The following is a 12,050-nucleotide window of genomic DNA, read 5'->3' as shown; positions in this document are numbered from 1 at the left end:
CCATTAAATTTAACCACTTAACAATATGTTCTAAGGTATCAAATGTCCTTCAACTTAAAGTCATAATTCAAAAATTGACTTGCATCTGTTACTTACCTTAATATTTGCATGAACTAAACCACAATTATATATTACTTTACCATACGTCTGCAGCTACCACTGCTACTACTACACATCTCAAATTCCAAATCCAAACGTTGTTGCTCGTGAGACCACCGTTACTACTTCCTCTAACTATATTCCTTTGATAATGTTAGATATGCTGAGTCTCCTTACCAAAAAAAATAAAAAATGACAGTGTCGAATTGATAACGCGTTGACTCCATCAATAGACATTTTTAAAGATGCTTAAAAGCTTATTTCTGAGACTTATAGCATGTTTTGAAAACTCAACATGGTTCGAAGTGGCCAGTGAATGAACAAAATAAACTAAGATTTGCAAACGTTATTTTGAATGGTATGAAAGTTGAGATTCAACCTAAAAAAGTGATTGTTGGAAACTATTACTTGTAGCTTAATTACCAATTATAGATAATTTAGAAAATGAACCTCAGTTGGAAGGGAAAATTTCCATGCTATGGAGTCTCAGAGGCTGTAAAATCAAAGAGAGAATATGTCTTCAAGCTTCATGATTTTTGACATAGAAGCAATCTTCTAAAACCGGAATAACTAAAGGATGTTTTCATTCCAACATCTCCATTCACTCCCTACCTGTTGTTACAAATGATGCACTTAACCAAAAGTCATCTTATGACAAGCCTACAACTTATAATCATGAGCACAGCTTCATAAAAGAACTTCTATGATTTTAACATCCTATACAATTGCAACACACATAAACACATCATCTGTAATATTGTACAAACACCTTGAACAAAGTTACACATTAAAAAACTAATGGTACATCATGTATTTGAAATCACAACGACTATGAGGCAGAAATGCCCAGATCATACTTCTTTTCTAGCAGAACACCAGGAGCATCTCCAGAACCCACATTCAGAAAGACAAAGGAGGGAAATCATCTTCATCTTTTAGATGGTATGATGACTTGAGGGTAACCCTGAATGTGTAAAAGCAAGCTTAGGAGTTTTGTGATTGAATACTGTAGGAGTTACTACTAATCAAAGTCGCTCATACCTATCAAGTTCCTTACTAAAAACAGAATTTGACCTCTGAAATGCTGGTATTGGAGATACAGGGCTGCACTGTTGAGTAGGAGAAGAAACAGCTCTTTGTTGCCTACTCCTTTCGGAAATGCTTGTTCCCAAAGGCAGCACACCAACAGAACCAAATTCAACCATTCCCTCGGTCGGTAAAACCATACCTGTCATGCTATGGTGTCCCCTCCTATGAGAGGATGATAAAGGGTGGACATTACTTTGATCAGCAGAAGATTCAGATTGCAGCTGCTCATGGAAACTTCTCTCAAATGTGTGCATCTCCGTGAAAGTTGCCCGGCCATTAGTTCTGGGAGAGCTCAATCCTGCCTGATGTCTACCCTTCACTATTGATGGCCTATAACCATGTGGAGGATGATTCTGCAAAATTTAAGCCATAAAGAACTTACCAAACAAGGAAGATATTTTAGCTCACAACAGAAAGAAATGTATGCATGGGACTGACACCCACATGTGCAATGACTATTGCATGTCAGCCCCATACATTTAAAATGCCAATAAACAACAGGTTGAACATGAGTATACCAAATTCGGGAAGTATGTCCCAGTTCCCCGTTGCTTTGGCATCTCTTCCAAGGCAGCATAAGGCATACTATGCATTAACATTGGATTTATGGGGTAAAATGCTTGACTTGGGATAACACCATTTGTACTCCCATGAGAAAACCCATTTGTTTTCATATATGACGGCTGCTGAGCAGCTTCCCATGAGTACTTCATGTGATATGGAGATGGTGGTGCTTGAGGTACAGGCAGAGCAGGAATATTCAAGGCATATTCATAAAACCAGTGCCCATACTGCAAATACTTGAGGTAATTATCATAGTCCCCACTTAGATCAGATAAAGCTTTCAAAGAAAGTTCAGCACCACTTGTTGATGCCAAATCCCAGTTCAAATGATCACCTCCAGAGTTTGGAATAGAAGAGATAGCTTCCTTAACATCCAAAACAGTCTGCTTCAAACCATGGACAGTAAAATTCTTTCCCTCATTAGTAGGCGGCGATGACCCAGATGAAACATTCTTCTCAGAGTTGCCAAACTGTTTCATATGGGAAATCTCATTTTTCATCTCCCTATTGTACACATGGGAGTCAGCAAAAAATAGATGAGGTGCATGATGAGGCATACCCCGAGTTAATTGGCACTTTTTGCTACTTGAATCACCAAATTCAGGCCTATCTGTAGATATTGAAAGGCCATTCTCAATGGAGCTAGCAAGATCTACTGCATCACCAAAAAGACGGTAACCCAACGGGCTTCCCGTTCCATGCCTCTCTGCCATCAACGGCAGCATAGATTGATGTGCCTCTGTAGTGCCTTTCTGATGTCCATCTTCTCTGCAAGAAGATCCATCAGGATTGAGCTTACAAATTCCATGTGTTCCACCATCACTGGCAAAACTTAATTCAGATTTTCCCTGCTCTATTTGTGATGGATCAAAATTTGGAGCAGGAGAGGCAGGAGAGGCAAGACAGAAGTCATTGCTCGGATCTTGAACATCAGGCCTCTCTCCACTATCATGCCGATCCATAGTATTAGGGAAAAACCTATAAAGTTCCTCCACAATATTATCTTCGGATTGTAGAAGAATGCTTTCCAGCTTTCTAGCCCCATAATTGATGGCACTTCGTATCCGGTAGAAATTCCCTGCATAGCAGATAGACATGATAGAGCATATCACTCAATGGACAAGGAAAACAAGGTCTTGTATGACTTACTGGTTCAATGTCCAAAGTCGCTTCCACAACCAAACCTATCCTTTTCTCTGAGCTAGTTGTTGAAATGTCATAATCAGGAAATACTAGGAATTATCTGATTATAGTTTTTCATTCTCAATTGGCAAAAAGAATAATCTGAACCCACTGGGTATAATCTGGTTTGACTATGATGCAAAACCACATTATGTGTGCAAAAAGTCTGATTAAATTAAACCTAATTTGAATCCTTTTAACCCTGCCCCGACAACTATGAAATACCACATGTCCAATGGTTTATGATACCAGCATAAAATACATTGATTATCATGAGCATTATATGGTAGTATCAAAGAGGATAGAGAATTAAGTTTAGGAGACATTATACCTTTACTGACACTTCGACCAAGATTATTACTTTCCTTTAGAGGATCAATTATGTTAAGATACTTGTGCTGAATTTTCCGGGAATTTAAATCACCGCCTTTAGAAGGCACTGAAAACCTTTCAAGACAATATCTAATGAAATCATTGCTGAGCAGTACATCACCACCATCATTTTCAGGCACCTCAACTGCATGATAGGAAACAAAATCATTGGAACCAAACAAAAGGTGACAGGATCAGGACAAACTGCAGCCAGAACATGTTTCTTACCAACATATTCCGGTAAAGAGGATATGCGAACAGGCCCAGTTAGACTAACATAATAGTTATCCCAATCGAACTTGCCGAAGTAGTCCAAAAATTTATATAGAACCTAGAATTCACCATATCAGTCATTAGGCTCACCAATATCAAATTGAAACCTGAAATATCATCAGTTATGCCAGGAGAACTCACGGCTAAGGGACCATCTAGTGTTGTATGAAAAAAATGAAAGATGTACAGAACCAAAGTTTCTAAGGCATAAGTAGAAAACAAGCCGTGATGAGCACCAAGAAGACGGCTTTCATAATAGCACCAAGTTTTTATCAAGATAATGCTGCGCTTAAATAGATGATCTTTTCCAATGAGGCGATCAACCTGTAAAGTAAGCAGAACCCAATAAGTGAATAAGTTCGCTTCCAATGTCACAAACTAAATGATCAAAGACATTTACAAAAACAAAAGTTGATCCAGAGTAATCTCATTCTCCTCTTTCTCATTCCAACCCCAGCCACCACCCCTGACGCCTTCCAGAAGAATGATCAAGAAAAGAACAAAGCTTCGGGTTATCAGAACATCAACATCTTTTCAATTCCAGTAGTCATGGTTTCATCAATTTATAATCATTTTAAACCTTGAAATAGTTTGTTTAAATTGAGCTCCCAAGATTTGACTATGGCAATGCTAGAGGTAGGGCAAAACTGGCTACTGTTGAAGGAGACGCTCATTAGCTATGTTGCTCGGACTCTTCAAAAATGTCAACGGGTGTGTGTCGGATTCACCAAAAGTAGTGTATTTTTGGAGAATCCAACACAGCTGCGGCATCAAAAGTGAAGAGTCTGCCCAACTAAGCTCATTTGACAGAGATGAAAGTCGTACTTCCATAAACTCTAAAACGAAGAGGGGGGAGAGACATCATGCTGGGGAGATAAAGCACTCAAAGAGGCATCGTGATTTTGGGTATTGTATGTGTATAAAAGTAGATGAGGTTAAAGGTGTTATTAGTAGGATGCGCAGGGGAAGAGCGACCAGGCCAGATGAGATACCAGTAGAATTTTGGAGGAGCAGAGGCAGGGCATGTATCTAGTATTCAGAGTTTGACGTGGCTATTGAGAACTAATGAAATCAGATGGTTCTATTTCTCAATCTTTCTGACTTGCTCCTACGAAACCATGATGGGTTTTTGGGGTTAGCTCACCGTTGCGGGATCGCGACCATATATTATGATATGAATATACCACATCAATTTGTTATGTATGGATGATGTATGGAGTGGTTAACTACATTGTTTAATAAAGTTTTTAAGATGGCGAAAATGTCGAAGGAGTGGAAGTGGATTACAATGATTCCGTTGTACAAGAACAAGGGTGACATTCATAGTTGCAACAACTATAGGGGTATAAACCTACTAAGTCACACTATAAAAGTTTGGGAGAGGGTGGTGGAGTTGAGAGTGAGGAGGGGTGTGTCTATTTTCTAGAAACATTAGGTAAGAACACTGGAAGAGACTCAGAGCATTTTTCAGTTGTGATGAGGTTGCAATAAGGATCAACTCTTAGCTCGTTTTTGCTTGCTTTGGTGATAGATCAATTGACACGAAATATTTAAGGTGAGGTGCCATGGTGTATGTTATTTATAGATGACATAGTGCTGATGATGAGACCTGTGGTGGAGTTTACGCTAAATTGGTGTTTGGAGACAGAGTCTGGAGTCTAAAGGTTTCAGGTTGAGTACGACCAAAATAGAATATTTTGAATGCAAGTTCAGTGACGTAACGCCTAACGCCTGATGTTGACGTGGAAGTAAGTCTTGATTCACATGGCATCCAAACTTCAAGTATCTTGGGTCTATTATCCAATGAAATGGGAAATTTGACGATGATATCACACATCGTATTGGTGCATGGTGGATCAAATAGAGGTTCGCATCTAGAGTATTATGTGATAAGAAGGTGCCACCAAAACTTAAATGGAAGTTCTAAAAAGTGGTGGTTAGACCAACTATGTTGTATGGGATGGAGTGTTGGTCAATCAAGTACTCTCACGTTCAGAAGATGAGGATGTTGCGGTGGATGTGAGGGCCTACTAGGGGCGAAAAGATTAGAAATGAAGATATCTAGGGCAAGGTAGGAGTGACATCAATGGAGAACAAGCTACGGGAAAGAGGTTGAGGTGGTTCGTACATATGAAGAAGAGATGCACAGATGCCCTAGTGCGGAGGTGTGAGAGGTTGGCTATGGATGGTTTCAGGAGAGGTAGAGGTAGGACAAAGAAGCAATATGAAATAACACAGTTGTAGCTTACCGAGGAAATAACATTAGATAGAAGGTTGTGGAAGACACGGATTGAGGTAGAAGGTAGTAGAGTGTTGTCTTGCTTGTCCTTCCTTATTAGTAGTCGTAGTATTTCTCCTATAGTGATTGTCCCTAGATTTTAGGTATTATCTACCACCTCTCACACTATTTGTTGTACCTATGATGAGTCGGTGTTTTAGCGACTCAATTCGTTTATCTTCCACATGAAAATGATGTCCTCAATGTCATTCTATGCCTTTTTTATAATGTTTCCTTACGTTTCAGATCATGGTGTCCTAAGAGTACTTAAACATGATATGGAAGGAAAAGCAGGCAAAAGAGGAAAGACATGAGCAAATTTTGAGTGAGACATCGCCTAATGGCGTATCGCAAATCTGCCTGGAGTTTGTCGAAAGTAACAGTTCAATCCACTTCTGTGCATCGACGATCAACAACAGAAAAGACCACTCAGCGTATCGCTGAAGTGTTTTGACAAAGACAAAATGCATCGCCTGAAATTATAGTTGCCTGAAGGAAAAATCAATTGCACAAAACAAAACAGCGAGGTGAAAACCCAAGTCAGCGTATCGGCGAACGGTTTGGCGAGTCCAATCAAGATCGCCAAAATGGCTCCGAGGACAAATTTATGAATACTTTCTCTGAAGTATAAATACAATTGGAGGACAAGAATGAGTACTTTTGCACTTTCTGAATTCTAAGAACATTCTCTGCAAACCCTTGGTAATTGAAAAAACTGTACTTGGGATTGGTGGAACATTCTTGTGATTCAATACGTTTGGCAAGAAGTACAGTGGGCACTCACACACGTGAAAAGGTCGAACAGAGTAGCACAAGTGTATAGGATGACTTTGGCTGGAACCATTTATTGCCTGAGGATGGAACACAACTACAGAATTTTAGACATATCATACGAGATGTGCATGGAAGAGGATCCCAACAAGACAGATTAGGTAGTAGATTACAACAACTCAATGAATATCCCTTGTATTGATGTAATAGGTGCGTAGGGATAGTTATTAGTATGTGATGCTTAGCAGAATTTGGGGCTTCATGTCCTAGCCTGCTGTTTTGATGTTTTGTAATGTTCACTTGGTAAATAAAATATTTACTTACCAAAAGAAAGTCCACAACAGTGACATAGGAAAGAACTGATATAATTTTAATAACATATTAAATCAACTAATTAACTCTGAAAATGCAACTATTAAGCCCCATATTTTTCAAGATTGCAAAAACTATCTTTCAGTACTTGTATGTTGTACATTTAGCAGAACAAGACAGGCAAAAAGACAACATGCCCAGAGTAATAGTTTACAACACAATCAATGCATATAGAGTGTATTGTTCAACAGTTCAACAACCACCTTCTAATATTTAAAAGAGAAATAAGTTTCAGAAAAGATTACACCTACCTGCTCAAGAAAGCCGAGAGTACAAAGGCCACCTATTTGGTTTAAGGAAATATCAACAACTATGTTCTGCACAATGCATTTTACAAGCTTAACCTGCCATATGAGAGTAAAACATCAGGGGTCACAGCTTTAGTATTAACAATAATACACTAAAGATATGAATTTGCTAGGAACAGGAGAATAAAGTTGGTGAGATGCATGCGGTTTTTTTTTTTTTTGAGAAAAGGGTAACTTTGTATTCATAGAAAAAATTCATCATCCAAGAAATGATGAATTGGAAACTTACATCCCATAGTGTGATGGGCCCACCCCATACAGTTTATCAGATTACAAGTTTCCTAAGAACTCTACTACTTCTACCACCTCCCCCACCAAATCTTGTTTACACCAAAAAAATAGAAGACTAATACAGTTTGTTTTAATCCTCTGACAAGTAATTTTCTGTCCTTCAAAGCACCTAGTGTTTCTTTCCTTCCAGATGGACCACCAGATACATGATGCATGTGTAACATGAAGGGAATATGCAGGACATGATACTACACAGCAAATTTGCAGTAGAGCTTTGGGCATTGATATACTACCTTTTTTTTATAACTTGGTAATCCTCTGAAAGAGTGGCGGATGATGTGGCTAGTTGGAGGGTAGAGAAATGGAGTCCGGGAAAGATACAAAAGGCAATCCTCTTTGCATGGTTCAAACAATTTAGGGAAAAAGGATCAGCCAAGAACTTAGGAGTGGAGAGACCAGTGTAGAAAGTCAACATTGTTCTTTTATTCCGTTTGTACTTTTGGTTTGAAGATCCCTTTTATATACCTAGTTGGTTGTACTTCAAAAACTTAAGAGGTATTCATGTCTAAACGTGACATAGTCTTGGTGCTCTTCATAAAAAAGATCTTGATTTACCCCACCACCAAATATGATGTTAGCTAAATTAGTAAAGGTAGCAATTTAATGTTTCCAGTGTGTTATGTGAAAAAGCAAAGGAGAGAGCGATCAAAGGATAGAAAAAGAAAAGAAAAGGAAAGGCAAAAATTATAAACCTAATGCAAGCACAGGAAATACAGCTCACATGATGACAAGTTATATCATGGGAATAAACATGGAAATCAAAGTTGAACTTGATGATTATGACAATTCAGATACTTCACTAAATCAATCATTGATACAAACAACTAAAGTTCAGTTAACCTTGTTAAAGTATGTCACCATCTCATGTAAAAGCTTCAATTGTTAGAGAGCACACTTAAATTTACTTAATTGTGTTTTCAACACGCTCCCTCATGTGCATTCATGTGCGGGCCTGATTCTTTTTTCAGGGGCCAAGCATATGAAAATTCGTTCTAATAATGTGGTGAAACTCAAACCAAAGACCCCTGCCGGTTCTAATACCATGTTAAAGTATGTGACCATCTCATCCCGCGGTTAGAAAGAGCACGCTTTAATTGACTAATGATGTATCAACAAACCTTATTTAATTCACAACTGACAACAACAGCCAACCTAGATTTTCCAGCTTTTTCAGTATGAACATAATAGAAATAAAATCATTTTTGAGCAACACAATCAAAGAATTAGGCCTCTAGCAATCAAAGCCGAATGCTTGAGATTGCACGCGCCAACTAAAAGGTTTACTAATTTCCCAGAACAGGACTTTCAAAATTTCAACATTTAAGTACCAAGAACAAACCTTATCTTTCCTTAAAAAGGGGGACACACCTCAAAATAAGATATTTTTCATAAGTAAAACATTACTAAAAGCTTAGAAAGTAAACCAACAACATCAAACATAAAGACCAGATACCAGTCTTGCAAGATGCTTTGTGCCTGATAACACACCATCACATAAAATGGGACGGAGATAGTATAACATATTGAACAGTACAACTAAAATAAATTTAGCACCTCAGCACGAATCAATTGAACATCTTTTACAGCGAATTCTGCATCCTTATTTCGATCTTCTGCTTCAAGTGTAGACACCATATCATCAGCAAAAGCATCCTCAAAATCTTTTCCAACAAATGCGGTCAAATCAATATCTCCATCCGGAAGATAGGTCTTTAATGGGACAGAACCGTAAGGAAATACCTGAAATTGGTTCCAATAAAACATTTCATTTAAGATTTGGACTCAAAGCACAAAATTAACATTGACTGCAAATATAGAATATGAAAACATTAAAATTGTAGAAATACCTATCTGCAATCTTTGCATTTGGAAAAAAAAACTCTAAACCAAAAACAAATTTGTCTTGAACTATCCTGTCTCCAACTGAGTAAAGGAAATGATTCATCATAAAATGTGTCAAAAGAGATTTACTGTTCTTTTATTTTATTTTATTTTTAAAAAAAAAAGAGATTTACTGTTCTTTCACCAGTTTCCCTAGCCCTAGCTGTCCTCTTCCCTCCACAGAAGTTGTTCCCCTTAAACCTGAACTAATATTATACTTCATGGAGACCAACTCTAAATAGACAAGCCACCATGTCACCATACCTCTAATTAACCATGCTATCATCAGCCATCAAAAGATATAGTATATAAATGGGCCTACATTAATAACATATTCGAAATGAAAGCAGTCACCTAACATGGTTAGAACAATGTTCATACTGCCTCACTATCTTCTTTTCGTTGACAAGTTGTGTATCTTCTCATCTAGGATTAGTCTGGAGGATTTCTAGTCTAATGAAACTTTCTTAATCATAGCAGTGCATTTGAAAGGAAGTTTTGCTATGGATAAACAATTTGGACACCTGAACCATGGATCTAGCACCATGCATGCACCAGCATAACCATAATTCACAGATGCATCAAATTAAAATTGTAGAAATACGAAGACCTGTCAAACCTTTGCATTTGAAAAAAGATAAAGAAAAACTCCAAATAAAAAAATAAAAAAATATGTCCCACTACCTCTGATTAACCATGGTACATCACCCAACAAAAGATATAGATAAATAGGTCTTCACTAATAACATATCTGAAATGGAAGCAAGTCACCTAACACGGTTAGAATATTATAGTTCATACTACCTAGCTATCTTCTTTTTGTTAATATTGCCTAGCTATCTTCTATGTAGCTCGGACTCTCCAAAGTTGATGCCACACCCATGTCGGATCCTCAAAAAATGCACTACTTTTTGAGGATCAGACATGCACCCATTGTCATTTTTAAAGAGTCCAAGCAACATAGGCTATCTTGTCATATAGAGGGCTAGTCCAGCGGCTTTTTAGTCTAATTTTACTTTCTTAATTATAGTAGCGTATTTGAAAGGATGTTTTGCCAAGGATAAGCAATTTGGACACCTGAACCATGGATCTAGCACCATGCATGCACCAGCGTAACCATGATTCATAGATGTACTAGCAAATCGAAACTGTAACCTCATCAAATGATCCAATAGCGATTTTGGAATGCTAAATTTAGCAATTTAAATCATTATCCTCATGTTGTACCATTAACAAGCATTTTCTGACTTTAAATACAAACCAAACCTTCAGAAAAATGTGATGTTAACCATCTTATCTTAACAACATCACCATTTTATACCTCAAAATATTCCATCTGAATTAAGAAAAAACTGTGACCTAAATAATACCCTAGGGCTTCATCCAATCGCGAGTTTGGAATGCTAAATTTAGCAATTTAAATCATTATCCTCATGTTGTACCATTAACAAGCATTTTCTGACTTTAAATACAAACCAAACCTTCAGAAAAATGTGATGTTAACCATCTTATCTTAACAACATCACCATTTTATACCTCAAAATATTCCATCTGAATTAAGAAAAAACTGTGACCTAAATAATACCCTAGGGCTTCAGTTCAATGATAATACACTAGTACGTGATGTAAAAGTTAGGTGCACGTTCCTCCCATGGACCAAAAGTCAAGTAGTCTGTAAGTGGAGAAGGGTAGAAGGACAGACCCATTATTCATCAAGTTCCAAACCGTGCTTCAGTTGGAATTTCTCAAAGGTTTGTTGTATGACTAATTGCAACCTTATTCCCATTCCATAAATTGAAGTGATCTACCTATTAGAGGTAGTATTGTCATATAACTCTCCTTCTCCTGTTGATCTTTCAACCCCCACCGCCCCACCCCCTTCTCGTTAATACTTGACTTCACACCACCATTATTCTGCTCCTATGCTCAATAAGATATAGCAACGGCATCAACAATCAACAAGTAAGCAAAACCATGCCCTAAACATGATCATAATACACTGAGTCAATAAATATAGAGCCTGTTTGGCCAAGCGTTTTTAGGTCAGAAGCACTTCTCTTTTTCAAAAGCATTTTTTCCTTAAATTGTGGTGTTTGAGACAAACATACTAAACATTAATAACATATTTGAAATGGAAACAAGTCACTACGGTTAGAATATTATTGTTCATACTGCCTAGCTATCTTCTTTTTGTTGAGAAGTTGTGTATCTTGTAATCTAGGTTTAGTCCAAAGGCTTTCTACTCTAATTTTACTTTCTTAATTATAGTAGTGCATTTGAAAGGAAGTTTTATTATGGATAGATAATTTAGACACCTGAACCATGGATCTAGCACCATTTGAACCACGATTCACAGATACACCTGCAAATTAAAATTGAGACCTCATCAAGTGATTCAATAGCGATTTTGGAATGCTAAATTTAGCAATTTAAATCATTATCCTCATGTTTTACCATTTACAAACATCTTTTGGCTTTAACTACAAATCAAACCTTCAGAGAGATGTTACCCATCTTCTCTAAACAACTTTACCATTTTATACCTTAAATATTCCATCTAAATTGACTCA

The 12,050-nt window shown here is 37.4% G+C and overlaps 1 protein-coding gene across 3 annotated transcripts in view; it reads right to left on the bottom strand.

The window, feature by feature from the left end:
* Positions 1-666: 666 nt before the first annotated feature.
* Positions 667-12,050, bottom strand: part of LOC102589320 (uncharacterized) — a 15,057-nt gene continuing 3,673 nt past the window's right edge. The window contains exons 3-11 of one of the 3 annotated variants that reach the window (XM_015308399.1): positions 9,154-9,339; positions 7,252-7,344; positions 3,721-3,903; positions 3,535-3,637; positions 3,266-3,451; positions 2,241-2,830; positions 1,707-2,207; positions 1,141-1,541; positions 786-1,063 (exon numbers count right to left, since the gene is read on the bottom strand). In XM_015308399.1, coding sequence (XP_015163885.1) covers positions 1,000-1,063; positions 1,141-1,541; positions 1,707-2,207; positions 2,241-2,830; positions 3,266-3,451; positions 3,535-3,637; positions 3,721-3,903; positions 7,252-7,344; positions 9,154-9,339 — 2,307 coding nt within the window. In that variant the 3' untranslated portion in view covers positions 786-999. Of the gene's footprint in view, positions 1,064-1,140; positions 1,542-1,706; positions 2,831-3,265; positions 3,452-3,534; positions 3,638-3,720; positions 3,904-7,251; positions 7,345-9,153; positions 9,340-12,050 lie in introns of all 3 variants that reach the window. The other 2 variants (XM_006346619.2, XM_006346620.2) reach the window with 2 other exon arrangements.

Source organism: Solanum tuberosum, unplaced genomic scaffold, assembly GCF_000226075.1.
Source record: "Solanum tuberosum cultivar DM 1-3 516 R44 unplaced genomic scaffold, SolTub_3.0 scf00080, whole genome shotgun sequence".
Taxonomy (NCBI): domain Eukaryota; kingdom Viridiplantae; phylum Streptophyta; class Magnoliopsida; order Solanales; family Solanaceae; genus Solanum; species Solanum tuberosum.
This window is presented reverse-complemented; position numbering and strand designations above follow the sequence as displayed.